Source organism: Podarcis bocagei (assembly GCF_964188305.1).
Source record: "Podarcis bocagei genome assembly, chromosome: 18".
NCBI classification, from domain to species: Eukaryota; Metazoa; Chordata; class Lepidosauria; order Squamata; family Lacertidae; genus Podarcis; species Podarcis bocagei.
The window spans coordinates 4,181,624-4,205,462 of record NC_138144.1 but is presented as its reverse complement, the minus strand read 5'-3'; the positions used below and the strand labels follow the sequence as shown (position 1 = coordinate 4,205,462).

At 47.6% G+C, this 23,839-nt stretch overlaps 1 protein-coding gene across 4 annotated transcripts; it reads right to left on the bottom strand.

The window, feature by feature from the left end:
* Nucleotides 1-5,883: 5,883 nt before the first annotated feature.
* LOC308577591 (guanine nucleotide-binding protein subunit alpha-15-like) lies at nucleotides 5,884-23,603 on the bottom strand. 4 transcript variants are annotated; one of them, XM_081177933.1, is made up of 8 exons: nucleotides 23,523-23,603; nucleotides 18,246-18,879; nucleotides 16,320-16,504; nucleotides 14,764-14,918; nucleotides 11,790-11,918; nucleotides 10,551-10,680; nucleotides 9,310-9,463; nucleotides 5,884-7,677 (listed from the first exon to the last, which is right to left on the bottom strand). In XM_081177933.1, the coding sequence occupies exons 2-8, from the start codon at nucleotides 18,448-18,450 to the stop codon at nucleotides 7,436-7,438; spliced, it is 1,200 nt and encodes a 399-aa protein (XP_081034059.1). In that variant the 5' UTR covers nucleotides 18,451-18,879; nucleotides 23,523-23,603; the 3' UTR covers nucleotides 5,884-7,435. The 4 variants fall into 4 exon arrangements, with proteins under 4 accessions (XP_081034059.1, XP_081034058.1, XP_081034057.1 ...); XM_081177932.1 differs by lacking the exon at nucleotides 23,523-23,603 and adding an exon at nucleotides 22,311-22,709; XM_081177931.1 differs by lacking the exon at nucleotides 23,523-23,603 and adding an exon at nucleotides 20,896-21,308.
* Between the last annotated feature and the right edge of the window lie 236 nt (nucleotides 23,604-23,839).

The window sequence follows — 23,839 nt, the reverse complement described above, 5'->3', positions numbered from 1 at the left end:
GTCCCTGAAGGACCAGGTGCGCAGCCTGGGAGTCATTCTGGACTCACAGTTGTCCATGGAGGTGCAGGTCAATTCTGTGTTCAGGGCAGCTGTCCACCAGCTCCATCTGGTACGCAGGATGAGACCCTCTCTGCCCACAGACTGTCTGGCCAGAGTGGTGCATGCTCTAGTCATCTCTCGCTTGGACTACTGCCATGCGCTCTACGTGGGGCTACCTTTGAAGGTGACTTGGAAATGACAACTAATCCAGAATGTGGCAGCTAGACTGGTGACTGGGAGCAGCTGCTGGAACCATACAACACCAGTCCTGAAAGGCCTACATTAGCTCCCAGTACGTTTCCGAGCACAATTCAAAGTGCTGGTGCTGACCTTTAAACTCCAAACGGCCTGGGCCCAGTATATGTGGAGCATCTCCACCCCCATCGCTCATCCCGGACACTGAGGTCCAGCTCCGAGGGCCTTCTGGCAGTTCCCTCACTGTGAGGTTACAGGGAACCAGGCAGAGGGCCTTCTCGGTGGTGGCACCCACCCTGTGGAACGCCCTCCCATCATATGTCAAGTAAATAAGAAAGTACCTGACTTTTAGAAGACATCTGAAGGCAGACCTGTTTTTAATGTTTGATGTTTTATCATATTTTTTAATATTCTGTTGGAAACCGCCCAGAGTGGCTGGGGAAACCCAGCCAGATGGGAGGGGTATAAATGTATCATCATCATCATCATCATCATCATCATCATCATCATCATCATGTGATTGGATCCTGCTGGGGTTCAGGAAGCTGCCATGCAGTGTGCCCAAAGTGTGAAATGCCCAACTAAGGATGATGAAGAAGTGTGCATGCACATGAAAGCTTATACTCAGAACAAACTTGTTGTTTGTTTGTTGTTGTTTAGTCGTTTAGTCGTATCCGCCTCTTCGTGACCCCCTGGACCAGAGCACGCCAGGCCCTCCTGTCTTCCACTGCCTCCCGCAGTTTGCTCAAACTCATGCTGGTAGCTTCGAGAACACTGTCCCAACATCTCGCCCTCTGTCGTCTCCTTCTCCTTGCGCCCTCCATCTTTCCCAACATCAGGGTCTTTTCTGGGAGTCTTCTCCTGAGGTGGCCAAAGTCTTGGAGCCTCAGCTTCAGGATCTGTCCTTCCATTGAGCACTCAGGGCTGATTTCCTTCAGAATGGAGAGGTTTGATCTTCTTGCAGTCCATAGGACTCTCAAGAGTCTCCTCCAGCACCAGAATTCAAAAGCATCCATTCTTTGGCGATCAGCCTTCTTTATGGTCCAGCTCTCACTTCCATACATCACTACTGGGAAAACCATAGCTTTTACTATACAGAACAAACTTAGTTGGTCTCTAAGGTGCTACTGGACAATTTTTAATTTTCTTATATATTTTGACTGCGTCAGACCAACATGGCTACCTACCTGAATCTAGAATCACTTGTGTTGGTTCTCTTACTATTCGCTTGTTGTGTTTCTTTGGTGGTGAGAAAGGTTGGTGGCGGCTTGGGGTGTGGTTGGTTGTCTTTGCCTGGCTGTAGGGAGATTTGTTTTTGTGTGTGAGCGGGGTGCGTGTGTGCATTGTTGAATCAGGTTAGCCAGATTGATTTGCATGCTGTCGGCGGGTTCTTGTCGCTCACTCAGTGCTTAGTTAAAAGTATGGAACCCGCTCCAAACAAGATTGCGGTGGCCGCCAACTTTGGATGGCTTTGAAAAGAGGTTGAGCCACAACGTCCATGGTTCCAACCTGCACAATTGGAGGTGAAATATACTCAGATTCGAGAGTGGATTTCATGCTCTTTATTCAGCTCATAGTGGTGAGGAGGAATGAAAGTCCTCCCCAAAGTATCTGCTTTATATACATTATTTACACAATGGGCCCCACGTGATTGGCTAATTCCAGGATTCACCTGTAGACCAATCAGGTTGTGGATTCCACCTGGAGCTGGATTGGGTGGCTCCTGTGGACCAATCATACTGCTGCATTCTTCTAGGACCAATCAGACTGCTGCATTCTGAATCCTATTGTTCTAGGACCAATCAGACTGCTGCATTTTGGACCCTATTGTTCTAGGACCAATCAGACTGCTGCATTTTGGATCCTATTGTTCTAGAACCAATCAGACTGCTGCATTTTGGACCCTATTGTTCTAGGACCAATCAGACTGCTGCATTTTGGACCCTATTCAACTCAGTACATAACAGGAGGCCATCACACTTCTTAAATCACAGAGGAGGAGAGTTGCTCTTGTATTCAAATCCTGTTTGCGGGTTCCCCACCGCTGGAACTTCTGGCTGGCCATTGTCCGGATAGGTTGCGGGGCCAGATAGGACCCCTTTGGCCTCATCCAGCCCCCGGGCTCATCATATCATGTTCTCATGTACCTTCCCTTTCTAAGAACTCTCTGATAGCTTAGTGGCCTTCCGGCAGGAGATGACCTTAATTGTAGCAGGGGAGGCAAAGGAGGTCCTGCCGTCAGATGACTGTTCAAACTGAACGATGGAGATAATGCCATGAACTGCTTGATAAACGACAAGGGGCTGGTGATTAGCTTTTAGCTGGCATTATCTGCCATTTTCCACGCAGAACTGGTGGTTAAAAGTCTGTTATACTCTGGGCAGATTAAATGATGGAGGGATCTGTGCTGGGTGGAGAGAGAGGCGATCTTTGCTGAATCAATAGGGCGCCCTGAAGTCTCCCACAGAACTGCTTTCGTTACCTGGTTTTTCCTGCTAGCGAGAAGTAGGGGCAGAGACCCTAAACGGGCATCGGGACTCCTCTTTGTTTGCCTACTTCATACTGCATTGCTGGGCGTACCCTCCAAGCTGCCAGTGCCGGATTTACGTATAAGCTAAACAAACTATAGCTTTCTTGGGGCCCTCCAAAAAAATTAAAGGGAAAAAAAACCTGGATGTACATTTCCAAAATATAAGATAAAAAACAAATAAAATACAACCTACATACAGCAACAGGGATGCGAGTGGTGCTGTGGGTTAAACCACAGAGCCTAGGACTTGCTGATCAGAAGGTCGGCGGTTCGAATCCCTGAGACGGGGTGAGCTCCCGTTGCTCAATTCCTGCTCCTGCCAACCTAGCAGTTCGAAAGCACGTCAAAGTGCAAGTAGATCAATAGGTACCGCTCCAGCGGGAAGGTAAACGGCGTTTCCGTGCGCTGCTCTGGTTTGCCAGAAGCGGCTTAGTCCTGCTGGCCACATGACCCGGAAGCTGTATGCCAGCTCCCTCGGCCAATAAAGCGAGATGAGCGCCGCAACCCCGGAGTCGGCCACGACTGGACCTAATGGTCAGGGGTCCCTTTACCTTTACCCTTTTAAAATGTGGCTATTTTCTGGGGAGATGATATTGGGTGGTTGTTTTTATTCTGATTATATACGTTGTGAGCTTTTCTGTGAACCTCTCTGAGACCGCCAAGTATAGGGCAGTATATAAATTCAAACCACAACAACAACAAGGCAGAAGGTCCCCAGTTCAGTTCCCAGCTTTTCCACTTTAAAAAGTGGAGAGGGGTGTTTGCAACCATGCTGCACTGTTTCAGAAAAAACAACTACACAAAGCAGATTTGGTTGAGGGCTGTTATCATTCCCCCTTTCTCCCCTGCACATCCTTCTGTCTTTTAGTCTGTCCCCAGTACACTTCTCTCTAGGGTGTATGGGGTGTTAGGAGAGGGTGTAATAATAATAATAATAATAATAATAATAATAATAATAATAATAATAATAATAATAATTTTATTTATATCCCGCCCTCCCCAGCCGAAGCCGGGCTCAGGGCAACTAACATCAATAAAATAACACAACATTTTAAAATCATTTCATTATAAAATTAAATCAAATCAAATTGATGGCAACCATTGGGCCAGAGCTCCGCGAAGATTGCCGAGGGAGGGAGTCAGGCTGTGCCCTGACCAAAGGCCTGGTGGAACAGCTCTGTCTTGCAGGCCCTGCGGAAAGATGTCAAGTCCCACAGGGCCCTGGTCTCTTGGGACAGAGCGTTCCACCAGATCGGGGCCACAGCCGAAAAAGCCCTGGCTATGGTTGAGGCCAGCCTAACCTCCCTGTGGCCTGGGACCTCCGAGATGTTTTTGTTTGAAGACCGTAAGGTCCTCCGTGGGACATACCAGGAGAGGCGGTCCCGTAGGTACGAGGGTCCTAGACCGTATAGGGCTTTGAAGGTTATGCTCCTACTGGAGCAGTTTCTCAGTTTGGCACGTTTCTCAGCGGCAGTTGGGGACCTGCCAAGATCAAACCACACGAATCATCTATCTGATTGCTGTTTTAAGCAAGGAAGAGGAGTCAAATGCACAGTGGTTGTTGTTTTTTTAATAATATTTTTTTTAAAAGTCTTCGCGATGGACAATTAAACACCAGCCGTCTCTCTCCCCTTGGCAAGCAAAGCATCCATTTGAGATAATTCCACCAGCCTCTTTTCCTCCTTCTCCTTCCCTTCTTGTTGGCCCAACCGAGTGAGTCAAAGGAACTCCTGAGCTCATTTCGACTACTGTATTTTCCGCTCTATAAGACGCACCAGACCACAAGACGCAGCTAGTTTTTGGAGGAGGAAAGCAAGAAAAAAAAATATTCTGAATCTCAGAAGCCAGAACAGCAAGAGGGATCACTGTGCAGCGAAAGCAGCGATCCCTCTTGCTCTTCTGGCTTCTGGGATAGCTGCGCAGCCTACATTCGTTCCACAAGACGGACACACATTTCCCCCTTACTTTTTAGGAGGGAAAAAGTGGGTCTTATAGAGCAAAAAATACGGTAATTCGTTCTGGAGGTCTGTTCTTAACCTGAAGCACCACTTTAGCTAATGGGGCCTCCTGCTGCCGCTGCACCAACGCTGCACGATTTCTGTTCTCATCCTGAAGCAAAGTTCTTAATCCGAGGTACTATTTCTGGGTTAGCGGAGTCTGTAACCTGAAGCGTATGTAACCTGAAGCGTCTGTAACCCGAGGTACCACTGTATGCCACCACCAGAGGTATACCCCCTTCCCTAACATCCCATACACCCCCACGTTGTTAAGGGCCTTAATTCAAGAACCTTGGTAAAGGCAAACGCAAAGTAGTCCAGTCAAAGGCGACTATGGGGTTGTGGCGCTCATCTCACTTTCAGGCAGAGGGAGCCGGCGTTTGTTCACAGACAGATTTTCCCAGGTCATGTGGCCAGCAGGACTAAACCGTTTCTGGCACAACAGGACACCATGACGGAAACAGGAGCGCACGGAAATGCCGTTTACCTTCTCGCCGCAGCGGTACCTATTTATCTTCTTGCGCTGGTGTGCTTTCGAACTGCTAGGTTGGCAGGAGCTGGGACCAAGCAACGGGAGCTCGCTCCATCGCGGGGATTTGAACCGCCAACCTTCCAATCGGCAAGCCCAAGAGGCTCAGTGGTTTAGACCACAGTGCCACCTGCAAGAACCTTGAGCCTGGCTTGGTAGCATACGGGCACCCAGTGCAAGCTTTTGAGCGCGACTTATGTCCCCATCAACGGCCACAGCAGAGTTTGAAGAAGAGTTTGGATTTGATACCCCGCTTTATCACTACCCTAGGGAGTCTCAAAGCGGCTAACATTCTCCTTTCCCTTCCTCCCCCACAACAAACACTCTGTGAGGTGAGTGGGGCTGAGAGACTTCAAAGAAGTGTGACTAGCCCAAGGTCACCCAGCAGCTGCAGGTGGAGGAGCAGGGAAGCGAACCCTGTTCCCCAGATTACGAGTCCACCGCTCTTAACCACTACACCGCACTGGCTTACACACAGCAGTTTTCACCAGCTGGGTCTCTCCCCGAAGCCCTGCTATAAACGGAGGAGAAATACGATTCTGTGTGCATTTTAATATTGCTTGCAAAAAAGTGTATGTGAGTAAAAAAAAAGATTTGTAAAAAAAATGTGTTTATTGAGGAGAAATTTGCACTAAGACGCTGGCAGACCTATCACAGGAGGATCTGGAAAATAAACACAGCGTGCTCCGCAAACTGCAAATTGTGAAGAAGTGAAATTAAGATTCAGGGGGAAATATAGACCCGATTTGACAGATTTGCCCAGGTTGCAAGAAGAAAAGGGCACTCTTTCTGCACATGCCGGCTTCTGCTCCCCCATGATTCCCCCCCCAAAAAAAAAGTAGGAAGAAAACTATATATACTGCCCCAGATTCTATCACTTTACTCCTGCAATTTTCTGGGCTGGTGGGGCTGCAAACAGGTCGTTTCTGGAGCAGATAACACGGAAGCGAGAGTTAAACCTCCACCGTGTTCCACTAGATTTCCGGAAGTGGTTTCATGTTGTGCGAAAGCTTGAATATGGTGCAGAAATAAGCAGGGGAACGGAACAAATGGCTGTGTGAACGTTGCCTCAGGAAGTTAGCTGGAGTCAAGGCCTAGGACTCAGCTACATCGATGCTTTGTTTTGTTTTCAGCGTTATAACATTGTGGCACCAGATGGCGCTGTAGAGTCCGATCCTCTGGCAATTTTCCCATTATGAGCTTTACAACGCATTTTCCTGAAACGTACAGATCCAGCCCTCATCAACCACATATTGTCCGTGGACTGGAAGGAACAGCCAATACTGATACTGTCAGCTGGGACGTGTTCCGGACATGGGACCAGGAAGCAGAGACCGAGGATTTCTGCTCCCGTTTCTCTTTTCATCAGGGTGGCATAGCTGTCAACTTACAGATTTGAAAATAAGGGACCCGCAGTCTCAAAAATAAGGGATCAGCAGCCAAAATAAGGGATTTTCTAAGCACAGGTATGTTCAACTTCTGAGCCCCTCAGAGCCAAAGGCAGAAAGCCCAGCCAGCAGCCAAATGAAGCCTGAAGCGGTGGTTCCCACAGCGCAGCAACCCGGCAAAGGGGATGCAGCAAGGAAAACCACCGTCACCTCTCCGCTGGGAAGCGCTGAGCAAAGGTGAGTCCCCAGGCAACACGGCCGATTTGATGGGCACAAGGCATGCAAGCTCCACCCCCCAGTCGTTCTTAGACTCCTTATTGGGTGAGCAACGCAGCCAAGCAACACGGTTGGAGCCTCCCTCCTCCCTGGTCGGCAGGGAGGGAGGGAGAGGAGCTGCTTCCTTTGAAACCCAGGAAATTTAAGGGACATCGTCAATAAGGGACAGCAGCGGGACACGGCCCTGGGATAAGGGACTTTCCCGCCAAATAAGGGACGCTTGACAGCTATGCAGGGTGGCCAAAGAGCACAGGGTTTTGAAATCCCTTTTGAATGGAGCGGGTCTCACCCTGCAATAGCCAGGTCTGCCCCCCCCCCTTTGGGATTCCCAAGGGGTGATGCTTCTGGACAGATCTCGGTGCCTGCCGGCGATTTAAAACGGGCCTTTAGAGCCGCCGGTTTCGCATTCCATGCGCCAGGCCTCCTCTAAGGCAAACGGGTGGAGTCATTGGGATCCTTTAGAAGTGTCCGCAAGACCCTTCTAGACCAGGTTGAACTCATCAAGGTAGGAAGCCAGGACTGCGTCCTTAATGTCCTCAAAAACCGTGCCAATGTTCTGTGTGTCCGTGGCACAGGTGAAGTGGAAGTAAAGGATCCGTGGCCTGTGGACGTCGCCGGAAGGACACCCTCCGAAGTCGCCGCCAGGGACCAATAACTTCCTGAAGATGTCCATGTACATTTCAAGGATGAACTGCTTGGCCGCGTGAGCGTCTCGCTTGGGGCCTGGGAAAATACAAGGAGATATAGACTATATGGGACTAGCAGAAATGACTGGCAGAATCCGAGACCAGGGAAAAGAGACGGCGGAAGAAGACTGGAAGAAATTTAAGAATTATCTTAAGAAATACTGTAAAATTTATGAATTTTAGAATGATGCGGTTATTAAAATTAATGGAGTACAGCTGTAAAGATTAAGTGAAAGGAAAATAAGGATGATAATTAGATAAAATTAAGGGTGAGGATTTGCTAAACTAAATTTTTGAAATGGGAATGCAGAAAGGGGAGGTCAGTGAAATAAGTTTTATGAAAATAAGGTATTGAAATTATACTTGTTCTTTTTTATTTTATTTTTGTTTGTGTTTGTGTGTATTTATTTTTTTATATTTTTTTATTGGTTTTTCACAATTTATATAAACACAAACAATACACAATACAAACAAACAATTGTGTTTGTGTGTATTGATATGTTTGTTATAATTTGTAAAATCCTAATAAATATTTTTTATTTTTTTTTAAAAAAAGGAAAATACAAGGAGATAGTCTTCAGGTGTGCCAGCGCTAGGGGGCAGCGGTGCTGTCAGTCCCCTCAATATTCCTTAGCAGGGAGCTCAGCTTTCCCAATATTGAGGGGGCAAAGGTGGCTGAATCTCTGAGCACCGGCAGCTAGACTGGTGACTGGAAGCGGCCGCCGAGACCACATAACACCGGTCTTGAAAGACCTACACTGGCTTCCAGTACGTTTCCGAGCACAACTCAAAGTGTTGGTGCTGACCTTGAAAGCCCTAAACGGCCTCGGTCCAGTATACCTCCACCTCCATCTTTCTGCCCGGACACTGAGGTCCAGCACCGAGGGCCTTCTGGCGGTTCCCTCGCTGCGAGAAGCCAAGCTACAGGGAACCAGGCAGAGGGCCTTCTCAGTAGTGGCGCCTGCCCTGTGGAACACCCTCCCACCAGATGTCAAAGAGAACAACAACTACCAAGCTTTTAGAAGACATCTAAAGGCAGCCCTGTTCAGGGAAGCTTTGAATGTTTAATAGGTTATTGTATTTTAGTGTTTTGTTGGAAGCCGCCTAGAGTGGCTGGGGAAGCCCAAGCCAGATGGGCGGGGTAGAAATAATAAATTATTATTATTATTATTATTATTATTATTATTATTATTATTATTATTATTAGCTCAGTGTCAATGGCAGGCTCCTCCTGAGCATGAGAAAGACATGCAACGTCACAGGCGTGCAAAAGGTAAAGGACCCCTGGACGGTTAAGTCCAGTCAGAGGCGACTATGGGGTTGCGGCGCTCATCTCGCTTTCAGGCCAGGGGAGCCAGCAATTGTCCACAGACAGCTTTCCAGGTCATGTGGCCAGCAGGACTAAACCGTTTCTGGCGCAACAGGACACTGTAACAGAAACCAGAGTGCACGGAAACGCCGTTTACCTTCCCGCCACCTATTTATCTACTTCGGCTGGCGTGCTTTCAAACTGCTAGGTTGGCAGGAGCTGGGACAGAGCAATGGGAGAGCTCACCCCATCATGTCACCCAGTAGGTCAGGATTTGAATCTTAATCTCCCAGGCCCATAACTGACGCTGGAGGATGCCAGACTCTGCACTAGTTAGCTGGAGGGAGGAGGAAGTATTACCTGGGAAACTTGGGAAATAAGCATCCAGGTCGGAGCTCAGGATCTTCTCCTCCAGGATGTCCACCTTGTTGAGGAAAAGGATGATGGAGGTATTCCAGAACCACGGAAGCTCCAGGATGGTTCTGAAGAGGTCGAGACTCTCCCTCATACGGTTCTAACTCGTGGAAGTGGAGGAAGAAGGGAAAAGAAAGTACTTAGGAACACTTGCAAGGAATCGGGCCTCTCAGTCAGTCGTGCCTTCCCTGCCCAGAAGCAGCAGGGATTCAGAGAAAAGGATCCTCCCCTTCCCAAAGGACATGAGAAGCTTAAATCAGCATAAAAAGGTAAAGGGACCCCTGACCATTAGGTCCAGTCGCGGACGACTCTGGGGTTGCGGCGCTCATCTTGCTTTATTGTCCGAGGATCCGGAGTACAGCTTCTGGGTCATGTGGCCAGCAGGACTAAGCCGCTTCTGGCGAACCAGAGCAGCGCATGGAAACGCCGTTTACCTTTCCGCCGGAGTGGTACCTATTTATCTACTTGCACTTTGACGTGCTTTTGAACTGATAGGTTGGCAGGAGCAGGGACCGAGCGACTAGAGCTCACCCCGTCGTGGGGATTCGAACCGCTGACCTTCTGATCGACAAGTCCTAGGCTCTGTGGTTTAACCCACAGCACCACATATGGGCATAAAATCTAACGCTTGGAGGCCCTGGCCAGTTTTTAAACTTCTTGATCTGGCCAGACAGCACTTTTCCCTAAATGCCCAACTTTGGCCTTGGAGGGTGGCAGTGAGTAGGCAGCAGTGAGGTAGGTTGGATCTGCCAGGAGTTGTGATGCCTCACCTGCAAATTACCGTATTTTTCACTCTATAAGACACACCAGACCACAAGACGCACCTAGTTTTTGGAGGAGGAAAACAAGGAAAAAAATATTCTGAATCTCAGAAGCCAGAACAGCAAGAGGGATCGCTGCGCAGTGAAAGCAGCAATCCCTCTTGCTGTTCTGGCTTCTGGGATAGCTGCGCAGCCTGCATTCGCTCCATAAGACGCACACACATTTCCCCTTACTTTTTAGGAGGGAAAAAGTGAGTCTTCTAGAGCAAAAAATACGGTAAACTGCGGAACTCCCTGATGCAGGAGGCAGAACTGCAGAACTCCCTCCCTTGGCCTGCTCTTCTTCTGATCTTAAAACTTGATTTCAGCACACACAAACACACACAGGGAAATGTACATGCCTTTTATAAAAATCCCCCTCCTTACTTCGCTTGTGTTCTCCTCCAGAGATTGGTCATATTCACTGAGAGAAGCCAAGTAGATCAGGGCAATCACATTCTCAAAACAGTGGATCCACTTACGGCGCTCCGATCTCTGCCCGCCTACATCAACGATCCTGCACAGAAAGGGAGATGATGGTTTTTTGGCTTCTGGGCGGCTACATGCTGCTGGGTTTAAGGTAACCTCCACCCCTGCCCCAATGAAACCGATGTAGAAGTTGTCGGAAAAAAGGTGTCAAAAAAGTTTATTTATGTATGCCACTACTGTGGCCTGTGATTCGTTAGCCCAAAAACGAGCGAGGTCCCAACTAAAGAAGAATGGCAACTTAAGCGGACAGAATATGCACAGCTCACAGACTTAGAATAAGAGAACAAGAAGAATATGCCTTTAGAGAAGAATATTTATTGAATATATTGGGGGAGGGAATTGTGTACACCTGAAAACGTTGGAAGCATTAAGATAAATTCAACAGTGTAAATAAGTTTTGATGGATGCAGTAACGGAATACTGAATGGTTTAGTTTTTGTAAAATATGCAGGGATTTATGAAATGTAGAATGAACCATGGAAAGAGAAGAAGGGAAGTCTTAAAGGTAAAGGGACCCCTGACCGTTAAGTCCAGTTGTGGACGACTCTGGGGTTGCGTTACTCATCTCGCTTTATTGGCCGAGGGAGCCGGCGTACAGCTTCTGGGTCATGTGGCCAGCATGACTAAGCCACTTCTGGTGAACCAGAGCAGCACACGGAAACGCCGTTTACCTTCCCACCAGAGTGGTACCTATTTATCTACTTGCACTTTGCTGTGCTTTTGAACTGCTAGGTTGGCAGGAGCAGGGACCGAGCAACGGGAGCTCACCCCGTCATTGCGGGGATTAAAACCGCCGACCTTCTGATCAGCAAGCCCTAGGCTCTGTGGTTTAAATGAGTAAATTATAAAATAATTTAATAAAAATTACACACACACACGAGTATATATGAAGTTGTACCCAACTAAGGTTATTGTTGTAGTGGAGGCGGCGTCTGATGAAGTTGTATAATCTTAGAAGGGGGGCATGAGATAGGGATAGGTTGTGACCATCACAAAGGGACTTTGCCGCTACACTCATTTCAGCAGAGATCAACTACGGAGGCTTTGAGACCCATTGGCATCTCTCACCTGGTTTAGCCAGCCAGTCGAAGCCATCAAGGGTGCATGGCTTCAGATCCCGCTCCCGGTTTTGCTCACCTGAGCCTCACCTTCTGCACCGAAAAGCAGTACTCGTTGATGCCCGTCGTCGGCACCCGCGTCCTCAGGATGTCCTGGGGGCTTGGCACGTATCCTGCTGCTGCAATGCGGTCCAGGTTGGACAGGAAGCTGCAAAAGCACGTTAAGGATAGTTGTTTAAATTGTACATGGAAATGGGAAGATAACTTACTAAAGAAAGAGGAGGCTTCGCCCTGCCAGATTTGAAATTATATTATGAAGCATCTTGCCTCTGTTGGTTGAAGGAATGGATGAAATTAGAAAATACTGAATTGCTGGATTTAGGAGGTTATGATAACAGATTTGGGTGGCATGCATATTTATGGTATAAGAAGACAAAAGTCCATAAAGGATTTGGAAGCCATATATTTCGAAGATCTCCAGTAGAAACCTGGGATAGGTATAAAAACCTATTGGAACGAAAAACACCACATTGGTTATCTCCATTAGAAGCGATGAGTGTAAAAAAGGTCAATATGAGTGGGAAATGGATAACATATGGGAAATTAATATATCTGGAAGGAAGTAAATGGGAACTGAAACAATATGAAGAAATTAAAGAATATGTTAATGATTGGTTACATTATCGCCAGGTCAACAAAATGTTTAAACAAGACTCTAAAGAAAAAGGATTTGATGAAAGTGGATCAAAGTTTGAATTAGAGATATTAAGTAATGATGCAAAAATTTTGTCTAAAATGTATAAATTGCTGCTTGAATGGCATTTGAAGGACAAAGAAGTTAAGTCGGTTATGATTCACTGGGCCAAAGATTTTGGGTATAATATACAGCTGAGTGACTGGGTGAAATTATGGAAGGAAGGTTTAAAATTTACTGCATGCAATGCCGTAAAAGAAAATGTGATGAAAATGATGTATAGATGGTATATTACACCTGTCAAGTTAGCGAAAATTTATAAAGTCAGTAATAAATGTTGGAAATGTAAAGAAAAAGAGGGAACATTTTATCACATGTGGTGGGAATGTAAAAAGGCGAAATGCTTATGGGAGATGATATATAATGAGTTGAAAAAAATGTTGAAATATACATTTATAAAGAAACCAGAAGCATTTTTATTGGGCATTGTGGGGAGTGACATAAATAGAAAGGAATGTAAGCTCTTTTTATATGCAGTAACAGCAGCAAGAATATTATTGGCCCAAAAATGGAAGCAAGAAGAGTTACCAACGATTGAAGAATGGAGGATGAAGTTAATGGACTATGCAGAATTAGATAAACTAACAGGAAGGATTTGAAACCGGTGAGACCAGAAATTCGCGGAAGACTGGAGTAAATTTACGGACCATTTGAAAATTAATTGTGAAGAACAGACGACGTTTGTAAGGTTGCAAGAAGTTTTGTGAGGAGTATTAGAAGTATTGCAAAATTAGAGAAGGGGGAGGATGATTTGTTAAGAGATGTAAAGGTAATATAAAGTTAAGAAATGCATAAGAAGTGGTTAAAACGGTGGATCATCAGAGGTGCTGATGGAAGTCTAAAAAGATTGTATAAGTGAAAAGTTTTATGGTACATTTTATAATTTATATGATAAAATTAATAAAAAATATTATATTAAAAAAGGAAATGGGAAGATAACTTTGTAATGTGTCTGAATGTGCCCTGCGTAGCGTGGTGCATCTGTCAAAGCTAAGCAAGAGCTGCAGAGAGCCTAACAATTAATGATTAAATTAAAAAAAATGTCCAGTAGCACCTTAGAGACCAACTGAGTTTGTTCTGGGTACAGGTAGGTAGCCGTGTTGGTCTGCCGTAGTCGAAACAAAATTAAAAAATTCCTTCCAGTAGCACCTTAAAGGTAAAGGGACCCCTGACCATTAGGTCCAGTCCTGGCCGACTCTGGGGTTGCGGCGCTCATCTCGCTTTATTGGCCGAGGGAGCCGGCGTACAGCTTCCGGGTCATGTGGCCAGCAGGACTAAGCCGCTTCTGGCGAACCAGAGCAGCGCACGGAAACGCCGTTTTCCTTCCCGCCGGAGCGGTACCTATTCATCTACTTGCACTTTGACGTGCTTTCAGACTGCTAGGTTGGCAGGAGCAGGGACCGAGCAACGGGAGCTCACCCCATCGCGGGGATTCGAACCGCCGACCTTCTGATCGGCAAGTCCTAGGCTCTGTGGTTTAACCCACAGTGCCAACGATGTTGGTTAGAGTATGAGACTCTAAATCTTAGGGTTGTGGGTTCAAGTTTCACGTTGGGTTAAAACACAGAGCCTAGGACTTGCCAATCAGAAGGTCAGCAGTTCGAATCCCCGCAACAGGGTGAGCTCCCATTGCTCCGTCCCTGCTCCTGCCAACCTAGCAGTTCAAAAGCATGTCAAAGTGCAAGTAGATAAATAGGTACCGCTCTGGCAGGAAGGTAAACGGTGTTTCCGTGCACTGCTCTGGTTCACTGGCCACATGACCCAGAAGCTGTATGCCGGCTCCCTCGGCCAGTAAAGCGAGATGAGCGCCGCAACCCCAGAGTCGGCCACGACTGGACCTAATGGTCAGGGGTCCCTTTACTTTTACCTTACTCTAACCAACTGAGGGCTTTTGATAGTGCTGCACAGGTTGTTGTTGGCGGTGTTTTTTACTAGATTTCATAGATTTTCTGTTGTTTAATTTCCATTATATTTTGATTACTTTTTAACTACTATCGTTGATTTGTTTTTAAGCGTTCTGTGTTTTTGTCTATGTTTGCTTCGATTCTTGTAAGCCTGAATCTTGTAAGCTTGAATCATAGAATTGTAGAATTGGAAATGGACTCCAAGGATCATCTAAAGAGTCTTGGGTTCTGGGAGAAAGGCAGTTCAATTATTCCAGTGGATCTGCTCTAAACAGAACTTAGTTGCAAGCAACCCAAATGGATCTACTCTGAGTAGGATAAGACTGGGTGCAACCCACCACCCGGAAACCCGACAGATTTGCCCGTCCTTAAGCGGCAGACGCAAATGCTCTCACTAGAAAGTGGAATCCAGCAAATGGTACTCGCTTCGCCTCTGGTAGCAGGTTCGGATCCCGCCATCTCTCCACAGGCTTTTGATCATCCTTGCATGGCGTGCATCCATCTCCTTCATTTTGTAGGTATCCACAGCCATCAGCAGCTGAGCATTTTGCTAGAAGCAGAGAGAATACCGTAATTTAATATTGTTGTTGTTACAGTGGTACCTTGGTTTAAGAACAGCTTAGTTTATGAACAACTCGGATTAAGAAGCCTGCAAACCCGGAAGTAGGTGTTTTGGTTTGTGAGCTTGGCCTTGGAATCAGAACATGTTGAACGTGTTCCATTTGTAAATTGAATCCCCCGCTGCTATGGGAAAGCACGCCTTGGTTTAAGAACGCTTTGGTTTAAGAACAGACTTCCGGAATGGATTAAGTTCGTAAACCAAGGCACCGCTGTATTTATTTTGATTCGACCGTAACACGTTTGTTAAAGAAGGAAGTGTCCTTCTGGGCAGCTTCTGGTAAGAGAAAAGCATTTACTTCTTTTATCTCTTACATCGTATGGGGACGCGAATGGCGCTGTGGTCTAAACCACCCATCCTCTTGGGCTTGCTGATTGGAAGGTTGGCGGTTCAAATCCCTGCAACAGAGTGAACTCCTGTTGCTCTGTCCCAGCTCCTGCCAACCTAGCAGTTCAAAAGCATGCCAGCGCAAGTAGAGAAATAGGTACCGCTGCGGCGGGAAGGTAAATGGCGTTTCCGTGCGCTCTGGTTTCCGCCACGGTGTCCTGTTGCGCCAGAAGCAGTTTAGTCCTGCTGGCCACATGACCTGGAAAGCTGTCTGTGGACAAACGCCGGCTCCCTCGGCCTGAAAGCGAGATGAGCGCCACAACCCCATAGTCGCCTTTGACTGGACTTAACCGTCCAGAAGTCCTTTACCTTTCAGGACCGGTGTTATATGGTCTCAGTGGCAGCTCCCAGTCACCAGTCTGGTAGCCACATTCTGGATTAGTTGTCATTTCCAAGTCACCTTCAAAGGTAGACCCACATAGAGCGCATGGCAGTAGTCCAAGCGGGAGATAACCAGAGCATGCACCACTCTGGCAAGACAGTCCATGGGCAGGGAGGGTCTCAGCCTGCGTACCAGATGGAGCTGGTAGACAGCTGCCCTGGACACAGAATTGACTTGCGCCTCCATGGACAGCTGTGAGTCCAAAATGACTCCCAGGCTGCGCACCTGGTTCTTCAGGGACACAGTTACCCCATTCAGGACCAGGGAGTCCCCCACATCCGCCTGCCCCCTGTCCCCCAAAAACAGTACTTCTCAGCCTGCATACCAGATGGAGCTGCCCTGGACACAGAATTGACTTGCGCCTCCATGGACAGCTGTGAGTCCAGAATGACTCCCAGGCTGCACACCTGGTCCTTCAGGGGCACAGTTGCCCCATTCAGGACCAGGGTGTCCTGTATGTTCCCTGTCCCCCCCAAAACAGTACTTTGGTCATGTCAGGATTCAACCTCAATGCTTTGGTCTCACCCCGTGGGTTCCTCTTCCCATGCCGTCGGACTACTCACCGCATTTTCTGGCTGGGCGTAGGAGATTTGGAGAACCTCCATAGCCTTGACCATAGCCTGGATGGACATGAAGATATTCTGATAAACCACCTTGGCAAATTCTTTGCAGTCTTCCTCTGTATAGCCCAAGCCATGGATTATTCTCATCTGTTTGATGAAGGTGCTTTTCCCACTCTCTCCGGTACCTAAAAGAAATCCCATAGCTCTTATTTTTTCCCTTCATTTCGTTTCATTATATACACACACACCAGTTGGAATCTTATCTCATTATACATGACTAAGCCATTTCTCACCTTCTCGCCCCTTGCCTTTTCCTGTAAGACCTTCCAGTAGCACCTTAAAGACCAACTAAGTTAGTTCTTGGTATGGTACTGGAACCCTGTAAGACCTATTACAGTCGTTAAGAGTCGTCAACAGGCTCATCTCAGCTATCTGCCAATCTCCCATTCCCACCACCCTTCTGAGTAATACCCCTCCCCACCTTCCCACTATATAGAAGGGTCTGGCAACTTCTGTTCCAGTGTATCTGAAGAAGTGTGCATGCACACGAAGGCTCATACCAAGAACTAACTTAGTTGGTCTTTAAGGTGCTACTGGAAGGTATTTTTTTATTTTGACACACACCAGTTGTTTGTTTTTCTTTTAAAAAACTCCTCAAAGCAGCGTATGAAAACTAGGGTCCGATGTACCGGTGGTATCTGACTCCTACTAAGGTAGCATAAGAGGATGCAGGTGGCCCTGTCGTCTAAACTACTGATCCTAGGGATTGCTGATCAGAAGGTTGGCGGTTCGAATCCCCGCGACGGGGTGAGCTCCCGTTGCTCAGTCCCTGCTCCTGCCAACCTAACAGTTTGAAAGCATGTCAAAGTGCAAGTAGATAAATAGGTACCACTCCGGCAGGAAGGTAAACGGCGTTTCCGTGCGCTGCTCTGGTTCGCCAGAAGCGGCTTAGTCATGCTGGCCACATGACCCAGAAGCTGTACACTTGCTCCCTCGGCCACTAAAGCGAGATGAGCACCGCAACCCCAGAGTCGGTCACGACTGGACCTAATGGTCAGGGGTCCCTTTACCTTTACTACAATCCACGGCTCCAGCCCTTCCCAGATTTAAAGCTGGCTGTCATATTGTCTCTGAATTGTCTCTCCTTTCGGGCTAAAGGATGCCCAAATCACTCACAGTTTCCTATGAGGAGTTAAGACTCCAGGACTGTGACTGATCAAAATGGGCAAACAGTTAAATAGAATATTGACACAGCAGCATATTTCCCCAATTTTTCATATATATATTGATATGTCTCAGCTAGACTTCAAAAAGGATTTCATTCAGCTTAAACAACCCCAGATGGGTGTATACCTTTCCAGACTAATGCACGGATCAGAAAAGTAATAGATTTTTAAAATTAATGGTAGTATCGGTACTGTGTTGGCAAACTGCGGGAGTGGAAGACAGGAGTGCCTGGCGTTCTCTGGTCCAGGGGGTCATGAAGAGTCGGACACGACTAAACGACAACAATAATCAGTACTGTTTATGTGCCCTTCACTCCAGAGTCCCTGGGCAAGGACAGATCCTGAAGCTGAGGCTCCAAGACTTTGGCCACCTCATGAGAAGAGAAGACTCCCTGGAAAAGACCCTGATGTTGGGAAAGATGGAGGGCACAAGGAGAAGGGGACGACAGAGGGCGAGATGGTGGGACAGTGTTCTCAAAGCTACCAGCATGAGTTTGACCAAACTGCGGGAGGCAGTGGAAGACAGGAGTGCCTGGCGTGCTCTGGTCCAGGGGGTCACGAAGAGGCGGACACGACTAAATGACTAAACAAACAACCAAAAAATATGGAAGGCTGGATCCTGCTCCAAGCCCATGACTCAAGCCTTGAGCCTCTCCCCAACCTAGCTAGCAAGCTCCTTGTCCGAGGAGCAGTTACTCACCGAGTAAAAGCAACTTCAGCTCCCACCGATCTCGTTTCTTTTGCTCTTGCAGAAGCCGGTTGATTTCTTTATCTATGGCGACGGCGTTCTTCTCCTCCTCTGAGAGAAAGCAGATGCACCAGACCATTGTGGCAGGACGTGAGATGGGGTCCCCCCTTACCAATCTCAGACCGGATGGAAAAGACCCTACCCTGATGAAAAGCATGCACACGAATAATTTTTTTTTTGAAACGCAGAAGGTTTGGTAAGAAAAATGTCCACGGGTGCACGGTCCAAGCCCTCCTCCCTAAGGAGGAGGGACCCAGGGAGAGATGGTGCGAGATCAAGTTTCAGCAGAACAGGGAATCCAGAGGCTTGATCACAGAAGCCTTCCAGGATCCATAGCTGGCAAGGTGAGGGATCTCATGGGAATCGTAGGATCCAAGAGGTTGCCCATGGAGAAGGAAAGCAAACACTTGGGCTGAGGTCAGACACGCGGGCAGCTAACTGTTCGCGAAAGTTTCCACTGCCATTCGTAGGAGCTGTGCCCAACCGCCGTAAATTCCATTCCACTCATCGGAACCGCTCAGCATCCACCTTCCAGCGACCGCAAGGTGATCCAGGAGCTTTTAAAAGCAAGGTGTGGATTGTTTCTCTTCAAATAAGAGAAAAGGATTTTAAAAAAGGAAGGAAGTTAGTCCCAGTTCACTTTTGTTTCTTCACAATCACCTCCACCTACACCGATAGTTTTTTCTATCAAACAAATCTTTATTTAATTATAAAATTCATATCCTGCCTTTCTTCCCAAAGGAGCCCAGGGCAGCAGACAACCAGAGATAGGACAGTACAAACATCTTAAAAATAATTTCAGCGCAGATACAGACATCATCACAACAACAACAACAACTTATTATTTATACCCCACCATTTGGCTGGGTTTCCCCAGCCATTCTGGGAGGCTCCCAACAGAATATTAAAAAGATGTTTAGACATCAAACATTAAAAACTTCCCTAAACAGGGCTGCCTTCAGATGTCTTCTAAAAGTCGTATCATTGTTTATTTCCTTGACATCTGATGGGAGGGCGTTCCACAGGGAGGGTGCCACCACCGAGAAGGCCCTCTGCCTGGTTCCCTGTAACCTCACTTCTCTCAGGGAGGGAACCGCCAAAAGGCCCTTGGAGCTGGACCTCAGTGTCTGGGCTGAACGATGGGGGTGGAGACGCTCCTTCAGGTATACAGGACCGAGGCGGTTTAGGGCTTTCAAGGTCAGCACCAACACACTGAACTGTGCTCAGAAACGTACTGAGAGCCAATGTAGGTCTTTCAGGACCGATGTTATGTGGTCTCAGTGGCAGCAACTAGTCACCCGTCTAGCTGCTGCATTCTGGATTAGTTGTCATTTCTGGGTCACCTTCAAAGGTAGCCCCACATAGAGCGCATGGCAGTAGTCCAAGCAGGAGATAACCAGAGCATGCACCACTCTGGCGAGACAGTCTGTGAGCAGGGAGGGTCTCATCCTGCATACCAGATGGAGCTGCCCTGGACACAGAATTGGCCTGCGCCTCCATGGACAGCTGTGAGTCCAAAATGACTCCCAGGCTGCGCACCTGGTCCTTCAGGGGCACAGTCGCCCCATTCAGGACCAGGGAGTCCACACCTGCCCGCCTCCTGTCCCCCCAAAACCTCTGTCTTGTCTGGAGAAGATCTCAGCTTAGAAAGCTTGTTGGAAGAGGAAGGTCTTTGGCAGGGGCCGAAAAAGCAACAGAGATAGCGCCTGACTTAAATTCAAGGGGAAGGGAGTTCCAAAGGTGCTACCACAATAAGGAGAGGCCGGTGGGTCAGGGCAATAGCCCATCGAGTCCTACGTTCTGTTCTCACAGTAACAAACCAGATGTCGCTTCTGGCGAACTCACAAGGAAGACCTAAGTGCAAGAAGAGCAACTCTCTCCCTTCCTGAAGTTTCTGGCAACTGGTATTCGGAAACGTTTCATGAAAGACCGGTTTTCTACAATGCGCGCAAGGCACTTCCTGATACGATGGCACCTGCAGGATGCCCTTACCTGCAGATTGAGTGGGTTTATAAGGGGTTAGACCACCTTTCCGGTATCCTGGTTCCCTGGTGCTTGGGGGTTTTCTACGTCAAAACCAAGGGACGCGGGTGGCGCTGTGGTCTAAACCACTGAGCCTCTTGGGCTTGCCGATCGGAAGGTTGGCGGTTCGATTCCCCTTGACAGAGTGAGCTCCCGTTGCTTTGTCCCTGCTCCTGCCAACCTAGCAGTTCGAAAGCACACCAGCGCAAGTAGATAAACAGGTACCACTCTGGCGGGAAGGTAAACGGCGTTTCCGTGCGCTCTGGTTTCCGTCACGGTGTCCCGTTGCACCAGAAGCGGTTTAGTCCTGCTGGCCACATGACCCAGAAAGCTGTCTGTGGACAAACGCCGGCTCCCTTGGCCTGAGAGCGAGATGAGCATTGCAACCCCAGAGTCGTGCGGGACTGGACCTAACGGTCAGGGGTACCTTTACCTTTACGTCAAAACCAGTGCCTTGAACATAGCCCATAGTAGCTAATTTGCATGGAATTGGAAGAAGGCCAGTAATCTGCTTCATTGACTGGTTAACCGCACAAGTTCCGGCTGGTTAATCTACAAAGTTGTGGTTGATTGAGTTTACCCATTCAATTTGCATGCAAGTAAAAGCTGCTTTTCCGAAGGAAGAAAGATCCCTGAGATTAACTGCAAGAGCTTCACTGGCCGTTCCCCAAGTTGGTGAGGCTCATAGAGTTGGAAGGGACCCAAAGGTCATCTAGCCCAAACCCCTGCAATGCTCATTTAACAACAACAAACAGAGCCTTCCGTGTCAACGGCCCAGTCCTGTGGAACACTCTGCCACTAGATATCGCATTTTAGATATTGCCTACCGGGAACTTCCCCATTCCGTCAGGCCTACTAATTTTGACGTGGTTTTTATTGTATGGTTTTATGTAAGGTTGTTATAAACCACTCTGCTTGTTGTTTACGAACAGCAATATATAGCTATTTTTTTATAGGTCAATAAAAGGAAAGAAACGGAATCGGGGTCGAGGCAAAGGGAGCAGCGTGATTTGGGCTGTAAGCGGCAGCAAGCAGGTCACAAAAGAGAAGCAGAGAGGCTGTGGCTCGTTCGTAAGCTAGTCTGAAAACAGCGGAAGGAATGGAATGTGACTTTGTGCCATCCCGATAAACATTGCAGGGAACCGAACAATGGAAGATAGTAATGAAGTCTCCCAGCACAAACAGGTCTGCAACTAAAACAGGGGTCAGCAAACTTTTTCAGCTGGGAGCCGGTCCACTGTCCCCCAGACCTTGTGGGGGGCCGGACTATATTTTGAAAAAATAAAATAAAAAAATGAACAAATTCCTATGCCCCACAAAAAACCCAGAGATGCATTTTAAATAAAAGGACACATTCTACTCATGTAAAAACATGCTGATTCCCAGACCGTCCACAGTCCAGATTTAGAAGGTGATTGGGCCGGATCCTTAGTTGCCCACCCATGAACTAAAATGTATATGCAAACTGGATTTTAAATTTACAAGATGCAGCAGAGGTGCTGTTTGTAAGGAGGGAAAAGAGGGCAGCTGGAAGAATGGTTTAATTGCAAGCGAAGGATCACAACCAGCCACTAAATAAACGATTCGGCTACGGGAGGAAAATGATGGACAGGAGTCAGAAACCTGATTTTAAGGCGTCGTATTAAAGTGATTCGGTTCCATCTGTAATAATTTGGGGGAATCATTTTAAAAAATAAATATTAAAAGGGAAGTGAGGAGGAAGTTCAAGGCTGTATTGTGGTTACTCCACACCTTCTGAAACAATACGCAAAACGGAACCACAACCATTGTCACAGCCATTGTCGGGATTTTGCAATACCGTTCTCCGAACAAGCAAGGTATTTGCAAAGTGATTATATTAGGGGGAAATGCTCATTTGATGCAAATTGCATACAAAAAAAAAAAAAAGCATTCTACAAAGGGGAAATTGCTTTGCAAAAATGTGCTTTTGGGCAAAATTGCATATTTTAGGAGGGATATAAAGAGATGACTTACCCTGAGTCAGAGAATTGGTCTTGTCTGCACTGACTGGCAGAAGCTCTCCAGGGTTTCAGACAGGAGTCTTTCTCGCTCCTAGTTGGAGATGCTGGGGTTCAAACCTTCTGCACTCAAAGCACATGTCCTGTCCCTGAACTACACTCCCTCCCTGTTTCAAAAAGGAGAAATTGGCCCTTCAAACGCTGCCGAATTTTCACGAGGACTTAAAAAGGCCAACGAGGCAAAACTGATGCAGGAATGCAGGGACCTGAATTTTAAGATTTGGGAAAAGGAGGAACTAAGAGTGGCAGGTTCACCTGCACCCAGGCAAGGAACATGCCCCTGAAACAATTCTGGTTTTTGTTTCGTAGGCATGACCACTGGTCCCATCACCTCCTGGCAAATAGAAGGGGAAGAAATGGAGGCAGTGAGAGATTTTACTGTCTTGGGCTCCATGATCACTGCAGATGGTGACAGCAGCCACAAAATTAAAAGACGCCTGCTTCTTGGGAGAAAAGCAATGACAAACCTGGACAGCATCTTAAAAAGCAGAGACACCACCTTGCCGACAGAGGTCCGTATAGTTCAAGCTCTGGTTTTCCCAGTAGTGATGTATGGAAGTGAGAGCTGGACCATAAAGAAGGCTGATCGCCTAAGAATGGATGCTTTTGAATTCTGGTGCTGGAGGAGACTCTGGAGAGTCCCATGGACTGCAAGAAGATCAAACCTCTCCATTCTGAAGGAAATCAGCCCTGAGTGCTCACTGGAAGGACAGATCCTGAAGCTGAGGCTCCAAGACTTTGGCCACCTCATGAGAAGAGAAGACTCCCTGGAAAAGACCCTGATGTTGGGAAAGATGGAGGGCACAAGGAGAAGGGGACGACAGAGGACGAGATGGTGGGACAGTGTTCTCAAAGCTACCAGCATGAGTTTGACCAAACAGCGGGAGGCAGTGGAAGACAGGAGGGCCTGGCGTGTTCTGGTCCAGGGGGTCACGAAGAGTCGGACTCGACTAAACGACTAAACAACAACAACAACAACAGGCAGGGACTGTTTTCGCACCTGTGCTCCAAACACCACCTGATCTATCTGCAAAAAAAATGGTCCACACACAGAACACAGAACATCAGGGTCAGTAAGGAAAAGGACAGACAAGAGGAAGAGCAGGTCAGAAAGGGGACTATCTAAATTATCTTCCCGAAATGCCGCAACACGGACCTGGGTCCCAACCTGGAGCGGAGAGGCCTGCCAACTGCTTTCTCTGCACTGAAAGAACTGAGAAGGTTGCAAGGGGAGCTTTCCGTTCTGGTAAGTCTCCTCCTAGCGAGGCCTCATCCTGTTTGCTCACCACCCCAACTGAGATGTACCAATCCACAAAACTTCCCCCCTAGTTCTCGCTCGCAAAAGGCAAACAGAAGTTGCACTTTTGCTGGCCCTGGGATTGGTTTGTTTTTGAAAATGTGGTGCTGAAGGAGTTCCCCTTCCTCTTTCGGTAGCTTGCGAAACCTCAGCCGCCCGCTGTACGTTTGAATTCCCACAACTCCCCG